The 22,482-nt window shown below is 40.5% G+C and overlaps 1 protein-coding gene across 6 annotated transcripts in view; it reads right to left on the reverse strand.

The window, feature by feature from the left end:
* Nucleotides 1-2,245: 2,245 nt before the first annotated feature.
* Nucleotides 2,246-22,482, reverse strand: part of ndrg4 (NDRG family member 4) — a 65,626-nt gene continuing 45,389 nt past the window's right edge. For 4 of the 6 annotated variants that reach the window (XM_085280792.1, XM_085280790.1, XM_085280791.1 and 1 more), the window contains 14 exons: nt 15,251-15,356; nt 12,539-12,659; nt 11,837-11,899; nt 11,362-11,422; nt 11,184-11,270; nt 11,022-11,078; nt 10,354-10,457; nt 10,164-10,220; nt 9,739-9,790; nt 5,811-5,858; nt 5,150-5,185; nt 4,951-5,002; nt 4,728-4,766; nt 2,246-3,401 (listed from right to left, as the gene is read on the reverse strand). In XM_085280792.1, the coding sequence (XP_085136918.1) occupies nt 3,247-3,401; nt 4,728-4,766; nt 4,951-5,002; nt 5,150-5,185; nt 5,811-5,858; nt 9,739-9,790; nt 10,164-10,220; nt 10,354-10,457; nt 11,022-11,078; nt 11,184-11,270; nt 11,362-11,422; nt 11,837-11,899; nt 12,539-12,659; nt 15,251-15,356 (1,038 nt within the window). In that variant the 3' untranslated portion in view covers nt 2,246-3,246. Of the gene's footprint in view, nt 3,402-4,727; nt 4,767-4,950; nt 5,003-5,149; nt 5,186-5,810; nt 5,859-9,738; nt 9,791-10,163; nt 10,221-10,353; nt 10,458-11,021; nt 11,079-11,183; nt 11,271-11,361; nt 11,423-11,836; nt 11,900-12,538; nt 12,660-15,250; nt 15,357-17,803; nt 18,012-22,482 lie in introns of those variants that run through there. The other 2 variants (XM_085280794.1, XM_085280789.1) reach the window with 2 other exon arrangements.

Raw genomic sequence — 22,482 nt, forward strand, 5'->3', positions numbered from 1 at the left:
CAGCTTAAACGAATTCACATTCTTTTCCTTTAACATTCATTCAGCCATGTTTCAGGTCAGAATCTCTCTCTGTGTTTTGGTAATGATCTTTTCCCTTCCTCTTTACACAAATATAGCATTTTCTCATTTTCATTCCCAGCCTGTTGCTTTTTAGGGCCCCCTGGTGCTCACAACTATGACTAAAACACTACCGACATCTTAAAAAGTGACTTCAGCTGATAGCCCTTTAGGGTGCAGCTGGGTTTGCCTGTGAGAGCCGGGGCACCTTGTGATTTTTTTTTTGTTTTATTTTTTGTTTTATTTTTTTAGAGGGAGGGGTTTTGTTTTTTGTTTTTTTAAGTGGCTGGGGGTTACCCTACATTCCGAGCTTGGAGCCCAAATGGCGCCAAAAAAGCCCCGCCCCTTACAGGCTGCCTCAGGGAAGTGCACACCTCAGCAATTGGTAGCTACGCCCCTTCTGACAGGGGACCAAAGGGTTTTCCTGTAAAACTGAAAGCAGACGAAGGTGACTATGGTACATGAATACTGTACATTAATGAGCTAAAATCCAAGGGAGCCCATCCCTGATCACTATTAAGGTGATCCAGGATTACAGCAGATTGCAGCACACAGTTGCACTAGTCTAAAACTACACATATATACTCACTATGTTGCACTACACCAGTGAGATCATGGCTTCACGGCACATCAAAACACCCACTAACCACATAGCAATGGATTCCATCTTGCATGTGAATTTTGTGTATTCCTTTTTTTCCATTACAAAATCCAGCCCACGCAGCTTTCACTTCAGTAGATGTGCGAAAATGTGTGTGTGTGTGTTTGTGTGGGTAGGTAGCTTTGGTATATCCACAAAGAGGGGCTGGATGCTGTAACGGAAGGCAAGTTTCTGTGACGTCGACCCAGAAGCGAGAGGTTGTCGGGCTGGCCTGGTCCTGCCTCAGCTCCCCTCCCTGGTCAAGTTTGGTTTGAGTCAGGCTGTGATTGTCATCTTAAGAGACCACAAAGAGCTGCCTATGGCGAGAACCACATCCATGCACTACAGCTGCAGGCTAATGAAGGTGTTTGCATCCATGGCTCTATTTAACTAGCCACAAGTAAGGTGCTAATGAAGAATGCCCTAATACTAGAAACTAATTACATACTAGAATGCCCTAAGATTACTTTCACATTGACATGCATATACATGTTAATAAATACTTCTTCTATTCTAGTATTATGCAGTGGATTGTCTGAGAAATGTGAGATGACACGCGGCTTAAAGCTGCACTCTGGTGTATTACGCTAATTTAGCTCCAAGCGAAATTTTGGAGCTGATGCATTGTAACATCATGTTCCTGTGCCGGCCCTGCTCATGATGGGAATGTAAAGGGGCTTTCTGTGAATAAACGATTTTTTAAATGCAATTGAAATTGAAATTCTAGCTTTCTGACAAGTTCCTCGTTAACACAAACAGGTTAATCTGCACTTCAAGCTCACATAGCTACATTAATATTCCTCACTTTGCAAACTATATATAAGTATTTTGCTCGTATGGGTGCATTTTCCACCGTCTTTATTAAGCATTTACATGCTTTGCAGTGTAAGATATTAATAGTTTCAGGCTCACTTGATTTCACAGAAGGTGTTTTTCAAGTGCTTCATAACAACTTTGCTGCTACATTGGCTACGTTGGATTTGATGTTTTTAAATAATTTTTGGCTCATTTGATACCAAACAGCTCCAGATTGTCTTCTCACGCAAAATCAAGATGACTCAAAGACGTTAATGTAAATATTATTGTGGCAAAAAGAAGAAGGTAAAGCAGATAAACTGATAAAGCTCCCTGGTGGTGTAGTGGCTTGGTTTTGGTGCGCTTGTGACTGGCGGCCCGCGTGTAATTTCCTGTTTTGAGGTAATGAGCCTCAGAATATGTCTCAGATACTACACATGCAGAAGCACAGACAGCCTGAAAAATAGCTTATTATTTCAAAGTTTGAGCTGTTATAAACCTGGACTATTAATATTTTAATGTAAATGCATCAATGGAGATAAGTTGAAGCATATACTGACAATATCACACTGTTTCAATCTAGTTATAGTTCACCCATTTGAAATAAGGTCTTACCAAGTGCAGCTTTATAGCAACGTTGTGAGCTCTAACTATGCTTACAAATCCTCTCTAGCGCTACAGGTGTACTCGGCTATGACATGCTGTGTTCTGCCGTCTGCCTAATTCTGGACACCCCCCCCCCCCCCCACCCACCCGCATGATTCTCAAACTTCACAGAGAGAGATGCTCACAATCTGTCACATAAAAACAGAAAACACCCCATAAAAGTACTGCTCTCACAACACGTTCTCATCCCAAACAGTAACATTTTACGCTAGGTGACAAATCGTCAACATATTACGTTTTCGGGCACCCAACACGTTCCTACATGACGACATCGGAAAACTGAGGACCTATGACAACCGTTTGGACTCAATCTACACATGTTTACTCTTCTCCTTCAAATCGCTTGGGAAAACACTATTTAACACTGGTTAAGCTTAGGAACAAGGTTATGGTTAGGGTTAGGGAGAAGGTTAGGTTTAGGGCTGGAATACAGGGCTGGAACGTCTATTACCGCGGGACCGTCATTCCACTGGATTTCTGCCATAACCCGGCGCGTACCATAAGAACGCGGAAGGTCACCTTTCGCGTTCCTCAGGAACGCCGCGGGACGTGACAAAACGTCGGGATGTTACGCCTCGGGAGTGAGAACGGTCTGGCTCTCATTGCTATGTCCTGCACTTTTACCAGCTCGTATCAGATTTCATCACTAGCTCTTTACAGCATATTTCTGTATGGACTGTTGACAGAATTACTGTTTTGTGTGTTTGGGGGGTGGGAGGTTAGAAAGGGTGCACGCAAAGAATGAGGCCACACTCAGCAAACACAAGAATGACACTTCAAGAGTAAATGCTAAATCATTGAGTGGTGGGAGAAAGGAAATTGAGGTGGATATTTAAATGTGTTTAGGGTGTTAAAGTAGCGTTACATATGGAATTTTACAGTGGAGGAGGGAAGAAAATGGCAGACACAGGGATAAGGAGGACGTAGATGAAGACAAAGAGAGCTGTCTTCAAATATTACTATCCCTGTCCATCAAGCCTGACTACCTCTCTCACACCTTCAATTTCACCTCTTGTTTGCACAGCCCGCCTCACTGTTTCTCTCTCCATCCCTCTACTGCCTCCCTCCCTCTTTCTTCCTGTGGTTTCTCAGCAGGACACCTCCATGGTATGGGTGACTGCGCCGACTCCCTCAGTGCTGTCCGAGTGGGTGCAGGCTCGTGAGCGGGATCCCTCCACGGAGCCGCCGCTGGTCAGGGAAGCCGTCCTGGAGCGAGCTAGGCGGGTCATACTGGCTGAGGGCACTGGGAGAAATTTCAACATGTCAAATTTCTTACATTTTTGAAAAAATAAATAAAAAAGTGCAATCAGTAGATGTTGGGGGGATGTAGGGAGCACATGCTAATGTGGATAACTGAAGAATATGTTTCTTCATAGCAGGTGAGAAACGGCAGCTGACTGGCTCATACAACAGTCATGAATTGTTAGGCTTGTTAATTAAAGCTGTTAATGTGTCTACCTGGAGACACATTAACAGCACCATGTACTCAGTCTGTGATATAATAAGCTCAGTTGTTCTCATGGGAACAGACTATGATTAGTGTGGAACTGGGTTTGTTTGGTCATTATTAAATGACTGCACTGAAGAAAGATAACAAGATGAGCAAAGACATTTTTGGATTTCCTTAGAGTAATCAGGATTAAGTTAACCTGTATTCACACTTCACTGACTTATTATGGCTCCTTCAGGAAGGTGAAACAACCCAGAAAAGCATCCCTGACAGTTTTAACACCACACACGTTAGCCTACAGTTTTTCACTTACACAGTCAGTAGACAAAGACCAACATCAGGAGCCTGTTTTCAGCCAATTTGCACATTAAAGTTTAATATTTCTTCTTTGACCTCCATTATTACCTGGGTATTTTGTTTTGCTTCCCACTGAAAATAAAACTAAAATTTGCTGATAGGAAAAATGAGCAAAAATCCATAATTTGTAATAAATTGGAATGCAAAGGTAACCCTGGGATATTTGAATATCAAAGCTGAGTTTTAAATAAGGTCAGAAAATCATGGCTATTTGCAGAAAAACACTCAAAGCTCTGGACTTAAAATTCTCCTATCAGGTAAGCTATGCTTTTTAAAATCTTCTAAACAAAGTTCAGTTCATTTCATTCCATCTTTCTGTGATACAAGGGAAAAATAAATTTTTAACCAGTGTAACTAAAAACAACTTGGTTTTGTCAACAGTTTATTTACGTTTTTTAAAGACATGGTGAATTATTGTTAACTTGGTCTGAAAGTCTTTGCTCAAAGCTAGCTGAACGCCATGCAAAGAGCAGGACTGGAGATGCAATGGTAAAGGAATGGGGGGAGTGGAAGTAAGGGCAGTATATTTTTCCATTGGAGGAAAAATTATATTTGATAAAACAAAGATGGGGGGTTAATGTCCTTAGGATAAAAGAAACTCCAAAAATGAGAGCAAAAGTAAAAAAAAAAATAACCATAATAATAATAATTAGCCCAAAATATTATATTCACAACCAAATGAAATTCAAAAGAAATTCTAAAATACCACAGTCATTGAATAGGGCAATAACAGGTCAGAGGTGAACGGGGAGGAGGAAGTACCTGGCCCTCCACTCAACCTCCGATCCTTCACATTAGCGACTGAAAGAACGGGGCAAGGAAGACAGAGGGCAAGATTAATATTGGTCATAACCCTCTGCATAAAATACATCATAGCACACTCACTCGACACTACAAAAATACACCTGAAAGTAAATTTTAAAAATAAAACAAAAAACACTGAATCCCACTCTGTCTCACTAACTATGGCGGTTTGGAGACTTACTGTAGCCCATCCCCTGCAGGAAATACTTGAAGGCTTCTGTCAGTTTGCCGGGCTGAAAAAAAAACACATCAGAGTTTTTATTCCACTCAATTCTGAGGAAACAGTGTCTTAAATGTGGATGGTGAGTTTGTGCTCTGTGGTGTTTTTATTTGTTTGTGTAGCAGCATCTTCATGATGCAAAGTGGTTTGTTTGTGTTACCTGTGTGAGCTGGGGCAGTCCACCAGAGTCAGCCATCTGCCACGGGAGGAGACAGCAGCCATCAGCCAACTAGCATATGATCAATCAACCATCTCTGTCTGTGTGACAGATCTATCTATCTATCTATCTATCTATCTATCTATCTATCTATCTATCTATCTATCTATCTATCTATCTATCTATCTATCTATCTATCTATCTATCTATCTATCTATCTGTTTGGTGTCTTTGGTGGTCTATCATCAAGGTAAACAATGTCTATGTTATTATTTTTCTTGTATTTTCTTCTTTATGAAACATTCTGTCAGAATATATCGACCCAAGTATTTCTAAAGCTTGGGTTCAGTATTTCTTGTTTGTGAATATGTTCATAAATGTGTTCAGATTTATTATTCATCTTCTACACACTGAATTACTTCCAATGTAGAGTAATTAAGAAATAGCTATTTAGGATGTTTACCAAAATTAAACATATTTCTTTGAACAACACAACACTAAAGTAAAAAGAGTCAAAATAGCTTTTTAGAAAATTACTGAAAACTGAAACAAGTTGTTTTATTGCTGATGATCACACGTCTACTTTTCCTTTGTGTGTCTGACTTTAAAATGTTGCTTCAGTGAATCTACAGCAGTAGTAGGTGAAACGAGAGCAAACGCTTACCTTCAGGAAGGTGGTGTTGGTCGGGTCCAGTTTGGAGTTACACTCGACCTTAAAGACAAAACAGCAGGTTGAGCTGACTAAGCCAGATAACAAGAACAATCACATCTTTTTGCATGCTTTCTGATGACTTCATCAGGCAACATAACATAAATGTCCACACATTTACAGATAACATTCAAGTACAATCACGTTTATTTAGATACAGGGAAATTCAGAGTGTTTTACTAAAAACGTAATAACACACAAAAATATATTGTTGAAAGGCGTTCCTTTACTCTCAGGCAAAATAAGTGAGCTACTGTTTTTATAGTAGTGGTTTGCATGGCCTCACTGGTTACGTCAAAAATTGTTGCAGAATACAGAGCCGGGGGGGCAAAAGTCACACTAGCAAGATTGGTGACACCATGATCAGTATGTTTCCCAAACTATGTAATTTTCTGCACACATACCAAATACAGTAACACTTAAAAGAGATTAACAAGACAACACAAGATAACACTGGCTTCTTAGAGTTAACTCTTTCCCCCATAAAGTTGACATTGGATGACCTCCACTGTACCTTTATGATGAGTTTTGAAACCTCAGTATAAATCAATAAAAACATGGTTTGATGACCATTAGAACAGATTCTGGATTTTTCCTGTACAGGTAAGCTGTATAGGCAGAGCTCACCCTCTTCTGACTGAGCAAATGTGACGGATTGTCATGGTCCTGGGTCGGTGACTTTTTGTACTTTTACTTTTGATAGTTTTATGTATTATGACTGTTGTGTTTTAGTTTCCCAGGGTTTAGTTTGTGCTCCCTCTGTTTGGTGTCATCCCTGCCTGTGTATTACCTCTAGTGTAGTCAGGTCTCTGTGTTTAGCCCAAGTCTCTGAGTCTGTGTCTTTGCATGTGTGTGTGTGTTTTTCCTGTTTTACTTTGAAGGTCCGTGTGTGATCTCAGTATGTTCAGTTTACGTTTCCCCTGTCCCATCATGTCTGATTACTCCCAGCTGTGCCCGCCTTCTGTGTCTCATTCCCTCGTTATCCTTCTCTGTATTTAAACCTGTCTGCCTCTGTTAGTTGCTGGTTTGTCTGCGTGTCTTCCTCTGTTGTCGCTGGTTGTCTCTCCATGTCTCCTGCATCTCCATGTGTCTCTAGGTTTCAGGTTTGTTTTCTATGCTTAGTTTTCCCAGTTTAGGTTTTACTCAGTTCTGTTTTTGCCACCCTCGCCTTTGTTTGAGCACGCTCCTTTAATAAAGCTTCCTCACCTCAGTTGTGCTGCATCTTGGGTCCTTTAATAATTCCATACGGCTCGCCTCGTGAACCGTGACACAGATATTATCAAACTTACCCCTAATCCAAAGGGAAAAGAGTTAAACTTCTCATCTCTTACAAGGGTACATGTCATGTACCATTTAACCAGTTATGCCTAATATACTGCATATGCTGCGGAGACTTCCATACGGGTTTTACTGTGTCACTTTTAGCTTGGATTATATTTTTTAATTCCTCAGATCTGTTTGGCTATATTGCTTGGTTTTCTTTTTGGGGCTCTGCTGTTGTTCATGTCCATGTGATTGGCCATATTATGCCAAACCTTACATATGAACACACTCAAAGGTTGATTGGGGAAATGTGAGCTGACAGTGAGTTCATAACTAACATCCACCGTTGGCCTATCTTAATGAAGATATTCTAATTCTATTGATTTTAGACTTCAGTGCAAGAATCAAGTCTAAGATCTAAAAATGCAAATTGCAGTGAGCAAGCAACAGCTATAAAGCCAAATGAAACTGCTTGCTATAATTAAAAAAGACACGACACACCTTAAACTACTAACCCATATAGAGTGCTGGCGTGCTTTCAACACACACTGAAACACTTGCTATAGATGGAAAACTTTCAACTCCAAGATAAACAGTGTCAGGACTTTATCAGAGATGGTGAATGTATAGTCCATATATGGAGACGACCCAGATACTGCAGTATGCTGCAGAGATGACTCACTCCAGCAGGATAAGATTCATCCGCAGTGTGTGCACACACAGATGTGCACAGAAACACAAACGATGCCTAACTGCTCACATGTGGACATGCAAAAGCACATTCAGGGCATCACACAGAAACCAACGAGAACATGCTTTTGCTCTCTGCTGCATTTAATCTTTAATCCTTTACACAGATTCCAAAAATACATTTTTGGTAATCTTGACAAAATAAACACGTATAACTGTGAGATGAATGCACATCTGCACTTTTTTGAATAAAATAAGAATTTTTCTTAAAAAAAATTTTAGACAAGCTTCATCTGCTGATACAAAACTGCATATCAATTACAAATTATTTGCACAGCTACAACAAAACAGTTGCAAATTAGTTGCAGGAAATGCAAATGTGACTCTTATAAATATGCATCTCTCCATATTCCACTCACTCTGCATTAACAGAATAGAATGGAATAGAAATAGCCTTTATTGCAAAATTGCCAGGCAGATGGCGCATGCAAATTAGTAAGTAAAGGGAAATATGTATAAGAATATGTACAAAATGTGCCGTATATTTATGCTTAAAAAAAGGAAGAAAGAAAAGCGTAAAGTAAGTGGAGCATACTCAGCAGCCTCAGCTGGTCATATCAGCAGATATGAAATATTAATATGACCTCCATCTGTCACATCCAATAAATTAACCTCTGTTCACATCTCTCACTTCCTCGCTTCCCTTCCCTCCATCCCTGCTTCCATCTCTCCATCCTTCTATCTTTTCAAGAGGTTTTATAACAACAACATCACTCTCCCTGCATCTCGTTCTCCATCTCACAGAGGATGGAGTGATTTGATATCAATTTGAACAGGCGGCAGATTAACTGGTGCAGAAGCACACATATCTGGGCCACTTCAGACAGCCCCAGAGCGAGAACGAGGCCATCTGGCCTCTGGAGAACACGTACACAAATAGACACACACACCTATAGTACACCTATAGTAATGCAGACAGGCAGGGGAGAAGGAGGCTTGTAGAGATGTCTCTGCTGGCTGACCTGTTTCTTTATTCACGAATGAGCACAGAGTGAGAACAAAATACTGAACAGAGTGAGAACAGGTGGAGGAAGAAGGAGGGGAGGGTCTGCTGGTAAGCTAATTTTTATTTACTCTGACAAACTGAGTCAGCTCTGTGGGGAATTTATAGAAGCAACATAAAGACGAAAAGAAACTGATGAAGCACGGCTACTACATGATGAGACAAAAAGGTCACAGACTAATTCCAAGTCCCCTCAAAATAGTCATACAAGCCTAAGTGATCCCACTCTGCACATTTTCTCAAAGATAAGTTCATTAAGTGAGAAATGTTTAAAACCTGCAGAGACTTATCCACTGAATCTTCAGCTTTAATGAGCGTTTAGGGGTTTCAGCTACTTATTCAGCTGTTATTAAAGTGCTTTAATGGTAACAGAGTAGAGGTTCTGGTACTAGTGGTTTAAGGCCATTTGGGGTGTGACCAATATAAAACCTGTGCGGGATCATGTTTGGTACCTAAACAGGGAGAGAGTTTTTGTTAAATACCCTGATGAATGCATTGGTCAAGCATTACAGTTGTTTTTATGGAGCTTTAGTGCATTCATGGTGGCCTTATTGGTGGCATCAGACAGACACAGTTAGTGATTAACACGTGAGCATTTAGCAACTAAAGAACCAGATCTTTCTCTAAGGAGCTGGTGGAGACCAAAAGCGAAGCTAAAAGAGCGTAAACTAGACTAATGTTTGTCACATTGCCAGAAACATTGGTCGGAATAAATGTAAAGTTTTGATGTTTTGCAAGTAGGAAAGAGAAGATTTTGATCAGTGTAGCTATCCAAGAAATGAATATAAAATATGAATCCAACTGAAAGATTTTTTGTTTGTCTTAACTGGCTTTAGACAAACAGAAAGAAAAAGAACAATGACTCACCACTCCTTCCTCTGCAGGCGCATTGTCTCCAACAACCAACATCACAGGACACCTAGAGGCCATCAGTATTCTTTGTGAACATCTTAAAAATTTTAAGCATTGACATGATTTTGCTAATTATCACTTACAGCACACGTAACTCTCTCAGATTAAATATATGTCTGTTGTTCTGCTGTCGGGTCCAGACTACATGTTTGAAGATGCCTTTTACAAGAGAATCTTTTACATTATATTATCTAATCTTTTATAGCTGTTTATAATATCATGTGACTGTATTTACTCAACACAAGAAACTCATTATTCTAACAGCTGGTCAGCTGATTCCAGTGGTGTGTCAGTCTGTCCAAAATTAACAAAAATAAAAGCTTTAACCTCCACTAAACCTTAGATAACACTGTGCTGTGATGGCACATCTGAAGACTTACTTCAGGGTCTTGGCGTTAAGCACTGTCCCACTGCGGTTCATCTCCAAGTCCCTCCGACTGAAAGGGGCAAGACAAGATAGACGAGTTTTAAAAAAAAAAAAACGCTGCGTGTTTATGTTTGTTGTTACGTTTATTATTCATATTACATATATTTATATTACTTAAAAATACACTGAGTTTGAGCTTCCACCTGTTGTACATGTTCCAGAAAAGCTGCAGGTTGAAGTGGTTGATGTTGTTGTTGATCTGCTGCCTGTAGCTCTGCACCAGCTCTGTGTTGCTCACCAGCTCCTCCTGCACAGAAATACAGCTGTGGTCAGTAGTACTCGCAGTTATACAAGAATAAATAATCAGTCGAATTGGATGATGACAAAATTACTTTATTAAAATTGTTTTTTTGTTTTTTTTTGTGCTGCTCTGTGAGGTTTAGCCCCCACTGAACTGGTGCTGAATGCAAACCCTAACCGTACCTGTACCTTTGGTAATCCGAATACTTGATGTTTGTTTTCAGTGTTATGATGAAATTGTTCCCCAAAGTTTTGTCAATCAAGGAACAAAGAAAACCATAATTGCTTCTTAGAATGAGGAACCTGTTATTAAACTTCAAAGAGTTACAGTAAACATATTTTCTTCCTGTTTTCCCGTCATGCTTGAACAATAACTGTAACTGTAATTTTTTTGGACAATTACAATGTTTTTTCCCTGGCACAAACAGTTTTTGAAGAGAGCAAAAATCTCATATTCTAATGGGGTTTGGATTAGGGTTAGGTTTCTATGGTTTTCACCTGCAATGACTTTGACCTCAGAAACTTAAGCACACTGGAAATTAAACAACATTATGTTTAAAGGTGAGTTTACCTGGCTGAAAAGATGTGGCAGCACCGTATCCGGCAGAGCGCTGGTCAGACCTGACAGCTAAGGGAAACAGAGTTATTGCAATGAGAAATATAAAAGGCATACGTAGGCTGATAAATGTGAAAATGGATGGATTAATGGATGGACACAGTATAGGAGAGGTACCTTGGTAGCAGCCCAGTCAATCCATCCCTTGCCATTGGGGTCGATGTTGAGCAGAACCAAACCCTCTACCAGCTCAGGGAAGATCAGCTGAGCGTAAAAGACAATAGAATCTTTTTGCACACCTAAATGGAAATGCTATTGTTGTTTCATAAATAACAATGAATAACTTTTGACTTACAGCAAATTTGGCCAGAATATAAGCTCCAGCTCCAACACCGATTCCAACGATGCTCTTGAATCTAAACAAGATCAACGAGACAAATAAGGATGCAATGGTTTAAATAATTCATATGTGTGGATACCACAAGTATTGCTGCAGTGCCTACATGACAGAAAACTACTGTAGGACACACAGATGGGAAATTTATACGTGCAAAGAACAAGTGTTCTATATCTCAGACATGAAAGGTACTGTAGGCTCAGACTAAAATTATATCCAGCTGGCAACATCTGATATTTTCTAGTCCTATAAATTAATTTTCTACAGTTGTCATTAAATGAACTGAAAATGCATGACACTCGTTTTCATGTGAGGTGATTTTGTGTAGAACACAAATGGGAGCAGAAACATTTTTCTCTGATTTTGAACAATTTAACATGAAAATACAAGAAAAATACAGAATTTTTGTAAATTCAAAGCACAGAGCACCCACCCAAAGTGCTCCACAACAGTGGGCAGCATGCCAGCCAGCTGGTCCATGGTGGGGTACTGGTACCTATGGAGAGAAAGTAATGACTCATTTCACTCGAAACAATTTAAAAATCTATCAGATTCAGAACTCAGATGAGTTATTCCCAACATTTTTCTTTCAAATGTCAACCACCCGTTATGCTGTGTAAATGGGCGCTGTTTAAAGTGAAAGTAATTATATAGAGTTCTATGTGCAGGATCTGGACGGTTCAGTGACGTCTCTGTTCCCCTCAGTTAATGGTTCTAGATAATGGCACTATCTGCACTCATGTTTAAACAGATTATGCACTATCATTGATGACCATTGATGAATGAAATTACCCTTTTTGTCTTTCTGTTTGTTGTGATTCCTATTAAGGAAACTGCTTAATAGGAATCACAAGTTTGAATAATAATAATTTTTGGACTGACCAGCTCATAATAAGACTTTTCAAATGTAAAACCATTACACCCCCATAAATAAATACAATAAAACTAGATAATAAAATTATTCTATAGTATAATCAATAAAGGGAATATCACAATTTAAGAAATTAATTCAATTAATGATTTAAGGCATAAAAACCTATAAAACTTCTCAGTTTGTAAATGACTCCACTAAACACGAGATAATTAATCAGGGAAGAATAAATAATTCTCCATTCATTAGATGTGTTTTTTGTACCCTTGTGGGAACTGTGATGCTCCAGTCTGCTGTCCCGGGGCATCGACGTGGCACACCACAAAATGCTTGGTGATCTCCTGCATGTCTTCATTACTGAAGAAAGTGTTGAAGCACAGCTTGTCTGTAGGAGAGTGAGGAAATAAGCAGAGGTAGCACGGGGTGAGAGGACGGAGGGCTGGGAGCAGAGGAACGTGATCACATTGAATGTGCACCACACTCTGAGAGGATCTTGAAGGTGGCCATCTGTGCAGCTCATCCTCTGCCAGCAAGGAAAGGCAAAGTCTCCTTCTAGCAAATCTGACACACAGCTTTTATTCACCTTTGTTTCTAACTGAACTGATGAATTTCTTTATTTTAATGTGGTTTTTACACTTTACAAAATGGTCTGAAAATGATCTTCAAATGTCACTGATGCTTGGTGATGAGAAAACAGTGAGAATAGCCAAGGGCTGCGTGGAGATGCTGCATATGCAGTAGTGGGACATTCATTGCACAAAAAAGAGAGGATCCATATTCTTTTCTTGGAAGGAATGTCTGATTTATTTCCAGGGTCACGGAGGATTTCCCTCACTGTAGAGCTCTATTTCCTGAACCACCACAGAGAACATTAAATTCTGAAATAGCTTCATGTATAAAAGATGTCAGTTCTCTTATGCCCTCCTCCCACCGGCTCTGCAGTTGGCCTATTTTCTGCTCATGTGTGTCAGACTCAGTGAAGCCATGCAGCAACATTGTTTCCTCCTTGGGCTCTGCCTGAGCAATGCTAATTAAACGGACCAATTAACAAGACAACTAGGCTAGAGATGAAAATCAGGGGAGGGGAGCTGGACGCTCTGACTTTGCCGCAGTGCCGGCTTGCGGGCAATAATATGAATGCTACGTGACCACTGACGTGAGAAGTTTCTCATCACCAACACGCTGAATCACCGCTCAGCTCTTTCACATTATACTCCTACTGACTCCGTGACCTACTTTCTCCCTCTGTACTTTCTTTATCTGCCTCTCGTTCTTCCTCTCCTTTTATTTCCCATGCCCTGCATCCTGTACAATTAGATGCACACTTTGTTTTCTTTCCTAACAATTTCTACTCCGTGACCTGATTTCTTCTTCTTAAATGAGCCCTTCTCTCCCTCGGCCTCTCTCTCTTTTTGCTGCACTCCTAATCTCTTTATCTTTATTTCACTTTCTATTTTTTCCCAGCCCCCTCCTGTTCTCTTGTTCTCTCTTGATCTGTGTTTTTAATAGAGGGAACTGGCAGATTGCTGTGCCATCTGCTGATTGGGAGTCATTTTAATGGAACAATAAGCCCCCCACCAATTTTTCTTTATGCTTTCTATTTTTTACTGTGACTCCTTTCATCCCTCGCTCTTGCTCCATCCTATGTGATTGTGTGCTGCAGTCAACTGATTTAGTGACTAGCTGTGAATACTAATAGCCCTGTGGTTCTGCTGCAGCAGCAGAACATTTTCTATATGCATAATATTTGTGTGTACTTTTTTCTGGAGTGAGTGGATTTACGTGGGTTTTTTTCACCACCTGAGACAGACTGATGCAGAAAAATGTAGTCAGATATTTGCAGTCATACATATATCACCTCCGCTTCCTCTCATACCATCCTAATTCACCCCACCCTCCTTATCCCACCTCCACCCATCAAAGCAGCACCGCAGTGCCGCTGGCGCCGCCTCGCCTCCCTCTGCAGGATGTCCATGTTTTTCTGACCTACATTTCATCGATGCCTCTCAGCATCTCAATTTAAGACAAATGCTTTGGTTTTTTTCATTGTTTTTATTTTTACCCCACCTATGTATATGCCTCATTAAATTAAATTAAGTGCAGCAGTGCCTTTGCTCAATGATGGGAGTGTCATGACAGCATCCAGCTCTTGGTGCATGGAATGAAAATCAAGTCGCGATGATATGTTATCTAATGATGACAACATATTTTCTTGTCAAAGATAATTAATCTTGTCAAGCACCAAATGCACACAGCTTTTTAAGTAATTTAATGGTTTTTATTTGTTTCTGTGAGATGATGAAGTCTTTGCTGTGCTAGTTTTAGAGGAAACCTTTATATTGGTGATTGGAAATGACTGAAGGAGCTTTGAATGAGTCCCTCTTCAAATTAATCCTTAATTATGTTGTACTGGACTCTGGTGCAGTGACTCAGTACATCGTCTGTCAGAAACACAGAGACACTTTCATGTTCATGCCAAGTTTCTTCTGATTGGCTGGTTCTTGTAAACAGCAGGTTTGAACATTAGTTGTGGGCTTCTCCTGTGTTCATGGCGAGAGCTGACATCATGGAGAGCCAAGACTATAAAAAACTGTCAGCATGATTCACAAATATTTGACCATGGTTACGATGACCGTCCACCACTGAAATAGTATACATGCCCCAAACCGCTGACTCTAAGTCATTGATTACAACGTAAAATGTTCATTTCATGTAATCTGGTCAAAAGACATTTTCTTGAATGGGACACATTCAGTTTATATCAAGCTGATTTCTTTAATCATTTTTTTAAAGAAATTAATTAATAAAAATCTAATCCAATACACGTGCTTCTTTTAAATGTGACTCAGGCTGAAAAAGTGTGTGTTTGTGTGTGTATGTGTGTGTGAGCGTGCAAAGTAAAGGTAGAAAGCCAATTATCACCTTTGATAAGTGCAGAAACAGGAGCATCTGTTAAGACACCAACACAATACTCACGGTTCAGTCCCACATCGTGGTAGGTGAGGATAGCGGGCTTGTTTCCCTTGGGCGCCCCTCGGATCACCACATGCAGCATCCCATAAGGGGTCTCAACATCATGTTCCTGTGAAATACACAAAAGCAGACATTTACCTGGTGGTTCGCACATAGTCGCCAAACAACTCCTTCGAGGGTGAACAGATGTCCTCATTAATCTTCCATGACAGAGGCAAGTGCAGCGATAATTAGTGGATAATCCTACAGATGATCTATTGGACGTTAATTTACTCAGAAGGTCGTGTTTTAAATAATTCAACAGTCAGTGGCTTTCAAGGTCTAGAGTCCAGACTCTGATGGACTATTTTAAAAAGCAGGAATATGAAATATGAAAACAATTTCAGTATCAGTGGCTAACTACTGTTTAGAAATTGCAAAAACAACTAAAATAATTCAGCTGCAAATTGTGTGGAGACTTTCAGTAAAAGTCATGACACCCTTTGGACTGACTGACAAACTGTCATCCAGTCTTACACCAGTGGGAGACACCATGTGTGGTTCTTGTGAGTTTGAGGCTCCAACTCTGAAAACAGCTCAACGGTCTCTAAACTGGAAACTGTCACTTCTGATGAGGGTTAAGCTAATCTTCATAACCTTTGTACACCTTTGGTAACACTTTAAAATAAAACCACTGCTAATACAGAAACAGAAACTGATGCTTAAAAAGAGTAAATGCTGATAGTTTTTTCTATATGTTTATTTTATTTTGGCAGAAAACAATGTTTAAAAATAAACTGTCAAACTCTCTGTTTCACATTCAGAATAAGAAACATGACAGATGAATATTAGCGATCCATATCTGTGATTTGGGCTGATCTATGTTAGCTTTATTGTTTGCATTTATATTTTTGTTGGAATGTTGATATGTTTACCTCGAGGGAAAAATAATATGTCATATAAATAAACACCTTGAGCCGATGCTGATGTATATCTGCGCATCCCGACTTACATCGAAATAATGCAGAATCTACTAGAGATGCTCTTTTATTATTGTTGTTATTAATAATAAACAATAATCGTTATTTGTATGCAAAAAGACTCGCACGAATGCTTAGTATAAAATCCTTGGCAATTTAAAAGCTCCAAATATGCAAATATGGAAAAAAAATCATATTTCAGAGAATATGAGTCCTGTGTTTTTTACCGATGTGACATCATCAAATAACTTATGTGTGCAAATGTGTCGAGTTATGACCCACATTTTGTCAGCATCTGCTGACCACAAAAAGCCAAACTCAAAATGGAGGCAGGAAAAATGAGAAACCATCAACTGCGCAACTAATACACACACACACACACACACTCTTCACACAGCAGAGTGATGCTTTGGGATTATTATGCCAGGTTCAGGCGGTAAACTGCACTGAAGCCTTTATTGATGCTGCTCCCACTCTGGTCTATATTTTCCACTCTGAAGCAAACACACGCTGACAGGCTGCCATTACTGTCCTCCCCTCAGCATCCGTTCACACCTTAAACTGTTCAGATGCAGAGAAACAACTGCCTTAAATTCTCTGTCAGCCTGCTGCTGTCAATCTGCAGCATCTCCGACGCCCTGCCTGCTTCTTCTAAAATAACACACAATCATTGTGGAGTTATTTAAATAACTCCCAAATGACTCACAGTGCAGAAATACAGCAGTGCCACGGATGCAGCCAAGTGACAAAATTCCACATAATCCTCTCTTCTAGCAGCAAATAGTCATGCAGCCAACAGCTAGGAGTTAATCCGGCCGGATTATCTCTCTATTATTTCAGCGTTGACATCAGTGTTATCTGCAATCAGCATTCTAATTTGAGGCAGTTACTGCATCAGAGGCTTTGTTTGCAGTCTGTTGTAGTGACATTACACAGACACATGAGCTCCTCAGATAATTGCGATATCTTTAAGAGAGAATCCAAGCTTCCAACAATAACCGTCTGTGCAGCAACATGACAAAAGCGAATTATGTTATTTCGTTTGTATTACAAAACTAGGTGAACAGAAAGAGAAGGCTGCCTAGCCTGACCTGTCTCCCCAATGTGATGTTTGTGTATTGTATGTACGGTCGGCAAGGTCTGTCATCTCGGTTGTGGGCAAAAGACCTGCAACTGACAAATAAAGGCTATCTCATCTCATCATCTCATCCCAAGTATGCACCAACCTTACTCGTCTGCTTCAAGGTTGCATAAATGACACTGCAGAAGGATTAACACTTGCCCCACACGCCCTCGTCTGCAGAGGTATGCGCATCAGAGCATTGGACAGAATCTGTGTTAGTGCGCTTAAGTGTGTCAGTGGGCCAGAGTCAGAGCAGCCCATCAACTGACACTGACGCTGCAGTTTCAGCTGAATACAAAACAGCAGCACACAGCAGTACACAGAAAACACGCTGCTTTTATCTCCTGCAGCAACACCTGCGTTCTATATGATTCAGAATAAACAGAAGCATCACAAAATGAACTGGCAAAGAGCAGGAAAAGCAGTGTTTGTGGTGTTGATGACACTCAGGATTGGTCCTGATCAGTCACTCACCCCGTCCCAACACTCAGGCATGGCTCCCTCTCAAGTCTACGCTCAGCTGATGAAGAAGAAGAGGAGGGTGCAGACAGGCAAGCGAGCAGCCAGACCTCTCCTGTGTTACGGGACTAGGTCCTGGTGAGGGTGGTCTGCAGGACGAAGGGTTGGCTAGTGGATGCTGCAGAGTCTTTGTCTGCTTTGCTGCGCTCCCAGCCACGCTCTTAAACAAGGAGCTGGAGCCGCCCTCCCCACTCCCACTCTCTCTCTCTGACATTCTGCAGGCACCCGAGGCAGGCCGGAGACAATTGGCTCACCGTGCTGCCTCCCCTCCCCTGGATTGGTCCGCTGGCCTGTGAGTCTTCTGTGGCTCTCGCATCAGCACCACTGCTCTACTTTTGATCTTGTTTTGCTTTGCTGTTTTTCTCAGCAACCAGTTACCTTTGAGCCTTTTCCTCTTCATGAATTATAGAAAACGTTTTGTTAAAAGCCTTTACTGTGTGCCAGACTGGACATGGCATTTAATGTGGTGATGAGATTGATTATTATGCAGTTAAAGGATATCATAAAAAGCCAAAAGGAGAAAACTGAGCTTTTGACTCACAGAGATTACTTGTACCTGATTGAGCTGAGTATAGCTGAGTATGTGAGACTTTGTTCATGTTTAATCTGAGCTTCAGACACCAACCTTTGGGGCAAGCAACAAGCAAAACTCAGTGTATGTTTGCATTCCTGGAAGTTAAGTACCAGCGAGGAGCATTTAACTAGACAGAGGTTTACAGCAAAGGAGTCACATGGGCCAAAGAATGAGTGGTGAGTGAGCCACATGAAGCCAAAGAGGTCAGACATTTAGGTACTGACAGGTATTGAACTGGTAAAGACAATGTACACAGAGTACAGCGAGCAATCAGTGGCAACACCTCAGCGTGTGTTGCAGATGATATACATCAGCAGGATAAAGTAGCATAGCACAAAAAAGCAACATGATGGGAATAGATAAGAAAATTAAAGTATCCCAAGAGAGGGCGCCACATACAAAGCTTGCTTAACATCTAAAAGACTGTAAGACGTCCTCACTCAAAGCTGGCAGCAAAAAGTAAGGTGAGCACCTGTGTTTTCCCTCCACCTTCATTTCTCTGGTCAACAACAACATTTTTCTGTGGGGGTCAAGCAAGACTCGCCATCACTATCAGACACCGTGCAGCTACAGTAGGAGAAATATTTATTTAATGCCCTGCTGAATTTGTAAGCTTGCTCACCACTAAGAAATAAAGAGACTCTGATTTTCATGGTCATTGCATTTTGCTATAGAAAATCTGTGGAGGCAGCTGAAGCTTCAAGTTAGCAAGCGGCAGCCAAGGAACGAGACGTGTGCGGACCTGGTGGCTGCTGTGCTCGCCAACAAGGGTTTCTTCACCAAGTACTAAGTCATGTTTTCCTTGGGGATCAAATACTCATTTAATTGTAAACAAATCAGTTTATAGCTTTTATTTGATGTGCTGTTCTGGAGTTTTTGTTGATATTCTATCTCTGTCAATTAAATTGAAACTACAATAAAAAATTATTTGTAAGTGAGCAAATTTACAAATTCAGCAGAGAACAAAATAATTGTTTCCCTCACTTTATGATGGGGCATACAGCTGGGACAGGGTGATGATCTGAGGGCAGAGACATAGGCCTGGGTTGTTTTTAAGCACAATAAATTAAGGTACACTGAGTTTAAACTCAATGCACAACAGTATTGATACTGTAATCGTGTGTTTGTGTATCATAAAACTCAGCTACAATAATACAGCCATCTGCCCAGCATGGTGTGGCAGATTTGGGTCATGGACAAAGACTCTCTGAGGGTGTCCTGTGCTGTCTGGCCCTGGGACACTGTCAGCAGAATATTTGGATCCTGCGAGCTGCAGTTTTAGGTCTCTGTGGATGAAGTGTGGTGTCCTGCTGTGAGAGCTTGCCGGAGCTCAGAGTAGCTTTTGTTATAGATGGAATCGTGCATGCTCAGCAACATTGCTGAAGTACGTGTGGTACGTGTCGAAGTCACATCCACATGAATGTTAGTACCTGATGTTTCCCTGCAGGGTATTGCTCTGTAACAGGATCGTTGGTGTTATCAGTCTTTATCTTTAATGAATAATACTGTGTACAGTTGCTGTATTTCTCCATTTTGAGGGAAGCATGCTAAGGTGGAGAGAGCGAGGGATACGTGCATGTTCTCATGGCTGGGATGGTGTCTGAGTGACTATCGAGCTGGCTGCAGGCCCTCCCCCTCTTCTCTCTGCGCTCTCATTTAGCAGCCCTGCATTTAGTCCTGTCTCTCAGTTCTCCCTCTTTCCTCTCCCTTTCTGCCTTCTTTTCTTTCCCACTCTATCCCCCTTTCCTGTTGAGAGAGAGCGCTCGACATGCTGACTTAGTAACTGTAAACACCACTCTTTGCTTTCCCATCCTTTCTCTTTTACTTTGTCCCCCCTTTCCCTTCCTGCTGGAGATTAACTCTCTCCCTGCTGAGTCTGCATCATGCTGTCTGCGTTAAACATACAGTCTCTGCCATCAAGCTTTCGAGGAGCAGCAATGGGAAAATCAACGCAGAAACGGATTCAAACGCAGGAATGAAATACAATATGTTGCTCATTAAATGTCAAACATTTTTATCTCAGCAGCAATTCGTAGGCCCACGCAGGCACAACTATTGTGATTCCTCACGTCTTTTTTCAGATCATAATTTAAATTTGGTGCTGATCTATAATCATCTGAATGTCTATGAGCATTTCTACCAAAAATTTCACAATAAACTGATGTTTTCACATCATGTGATGAATGTAAATTTTAACCCAGTCAGTTCTTATACGCCTATATTAGGTCTACAGTCAATCAGTCTGCCAGCTTTAGAGGAAAAGAAAAAAAAATTTTTTTAATACAAAACATATAAATCATGATGTTTTTGTACACTTACTTTTAGTACCTCGACCTAACCAAAGAGTGAGTGAACATGAAAAAAGCCTCAAAGGGAACAGAAAGAAAATGTTACCAACTGGGATTAAACCTCAGTCCTCTGGAAGAAAATGTTCCTTTTACCAACAGCTAGAAGAATTTTTATGATGCAATCTTTTATTTGTAAAGAGAACAACAGCTTATTCACACCGTAGCCCGATAGACCAAAATAACGTTTTGAAATTTCCGTCCCTTTAATACGAGCAGCTTTACTGTGTGACTACAGACGCAGTGTCCACTGTTAGTTTGTGTGCAAAAATAAAAATGGCACATTGTGATTTCACAGCAGCCTACGCACTGTAATTGTTTCTTGGACAAAAAGGAGTAGATGCCCGCTGATATTTTGTTTACTATTAAAACCATAATCTGCATTTGTACATAAATGACAGTAATTTAAATCCCAGTGACTCTTCCCTACAATTCTAAAGTCTGCTTTTGGCACATTTCAGGAATCTCTCATCCGGCAAAGCTTTGTTCGATACTCTGATCAAACCAACTGCACATTTTCACAAATTCAGCAGAGATTTTTTTAGCTCATCGTCCATCTCCAAACACCTTACGATCGTAAAATTAGAACTGTTGATGAAGAGATGGTGTTTATTTATGGCTGTAGATTCCTGGGTTACAGCTGATCACTGGTTATATTAAAATACAGTAGCTCAAACAGCTGCAAAACCTATTTCCCCAGCACGGAGATGCTGAATTCTATAAGGCAAAACCACAAATATGTGTCTCTGAGTCTTCTATCAAAAGTTACAGCTAACTCTAAGGATTCAGTAATACTAGCTGTACCTCTTAACATGTTCACTCTGAAACTGGAGAAAAGGAGTTCAAATGTTTGCTGCGTATAAACAGAATGAAGCAACATTATTTTATTTCACTTGGATATTAGATGCTTTAAACTGTTTTGGGCATTTGCAGTGGAGGGATAGTGGATATATTGGACAGTGAAAACAGAGCTGCCAGGCAGGAGGAAAAGAGGAAGATGACAGATAAGATTGATAAATGTAGTGAGAAGCAGAGGGTTGGTGAGACAGTCCTGTCCCCTAAAGGGAGCAGCACAAAGAACAAGAAGAGGCGCAAGAAGTTCTGAACATCTGTATATTTTGTCTTTTGTGAAACCGTGCACAGTTATCGCTTGAGAAAAAAAGATCTCACTGCGACAGCCTGTTTAAATAAAGCTTTTAAGCTCCTTTTACTCAGGGAATAATTAACTAAGCTTATTTAAAACAACATGTGTATTAGCAGTGTTTCTGCAGTCAGAGCTGTGAATGTGAAAGACTTGGGGTTTTGTAATTAGAGTCAGCCCATCAGCTGCCACTATGTGCCTCCATTACATTAATGAGCGCTGTAATTAAACAATATAATGCAGATCGTTTGCATTATGCAAACAAATCACAAAGGGATGCAAAACTACTACAAAAAAACACAAAAAGAAACCCAAAAACAGCACAAAAGCAGCCATAAAATGACTTTAAACAGTTAAAACGTGAACCGACAAGGATCCAAACAGACCACAAAAACACTAAACCACAAAACGAGATGCCAAAGAACTGCAACAAGATTTTCTGCCCCACATCTACTGCGTGTAGTGGGTCGAGGCCTTTCCTGGCTTGCTCTACTTCGGGGCTTTCCTTTTGATCTTAGATGCTGAATTCTGTCACTCATATTTTTGTTGAAGTCAAACTGTTTTATAACAAACT

The sequence above is a fragment of the Mchenga conophoros genome, linkage group LG7 (assembly GCF_057382185.1).
Source record: "Mchenga conophoros isolate Kocher_MC1m ecotype Shallow Benthic linkage group LG7, M_conophoros_male_GT1.1, whole genome shotgun sequence".
NCBI classification, from domain to species: Eukaryota; Metazoa; Chordata; class Actinopteri; order Cichliformes; family Cichlidae; genus Mchenga; species Mchenga conophoros.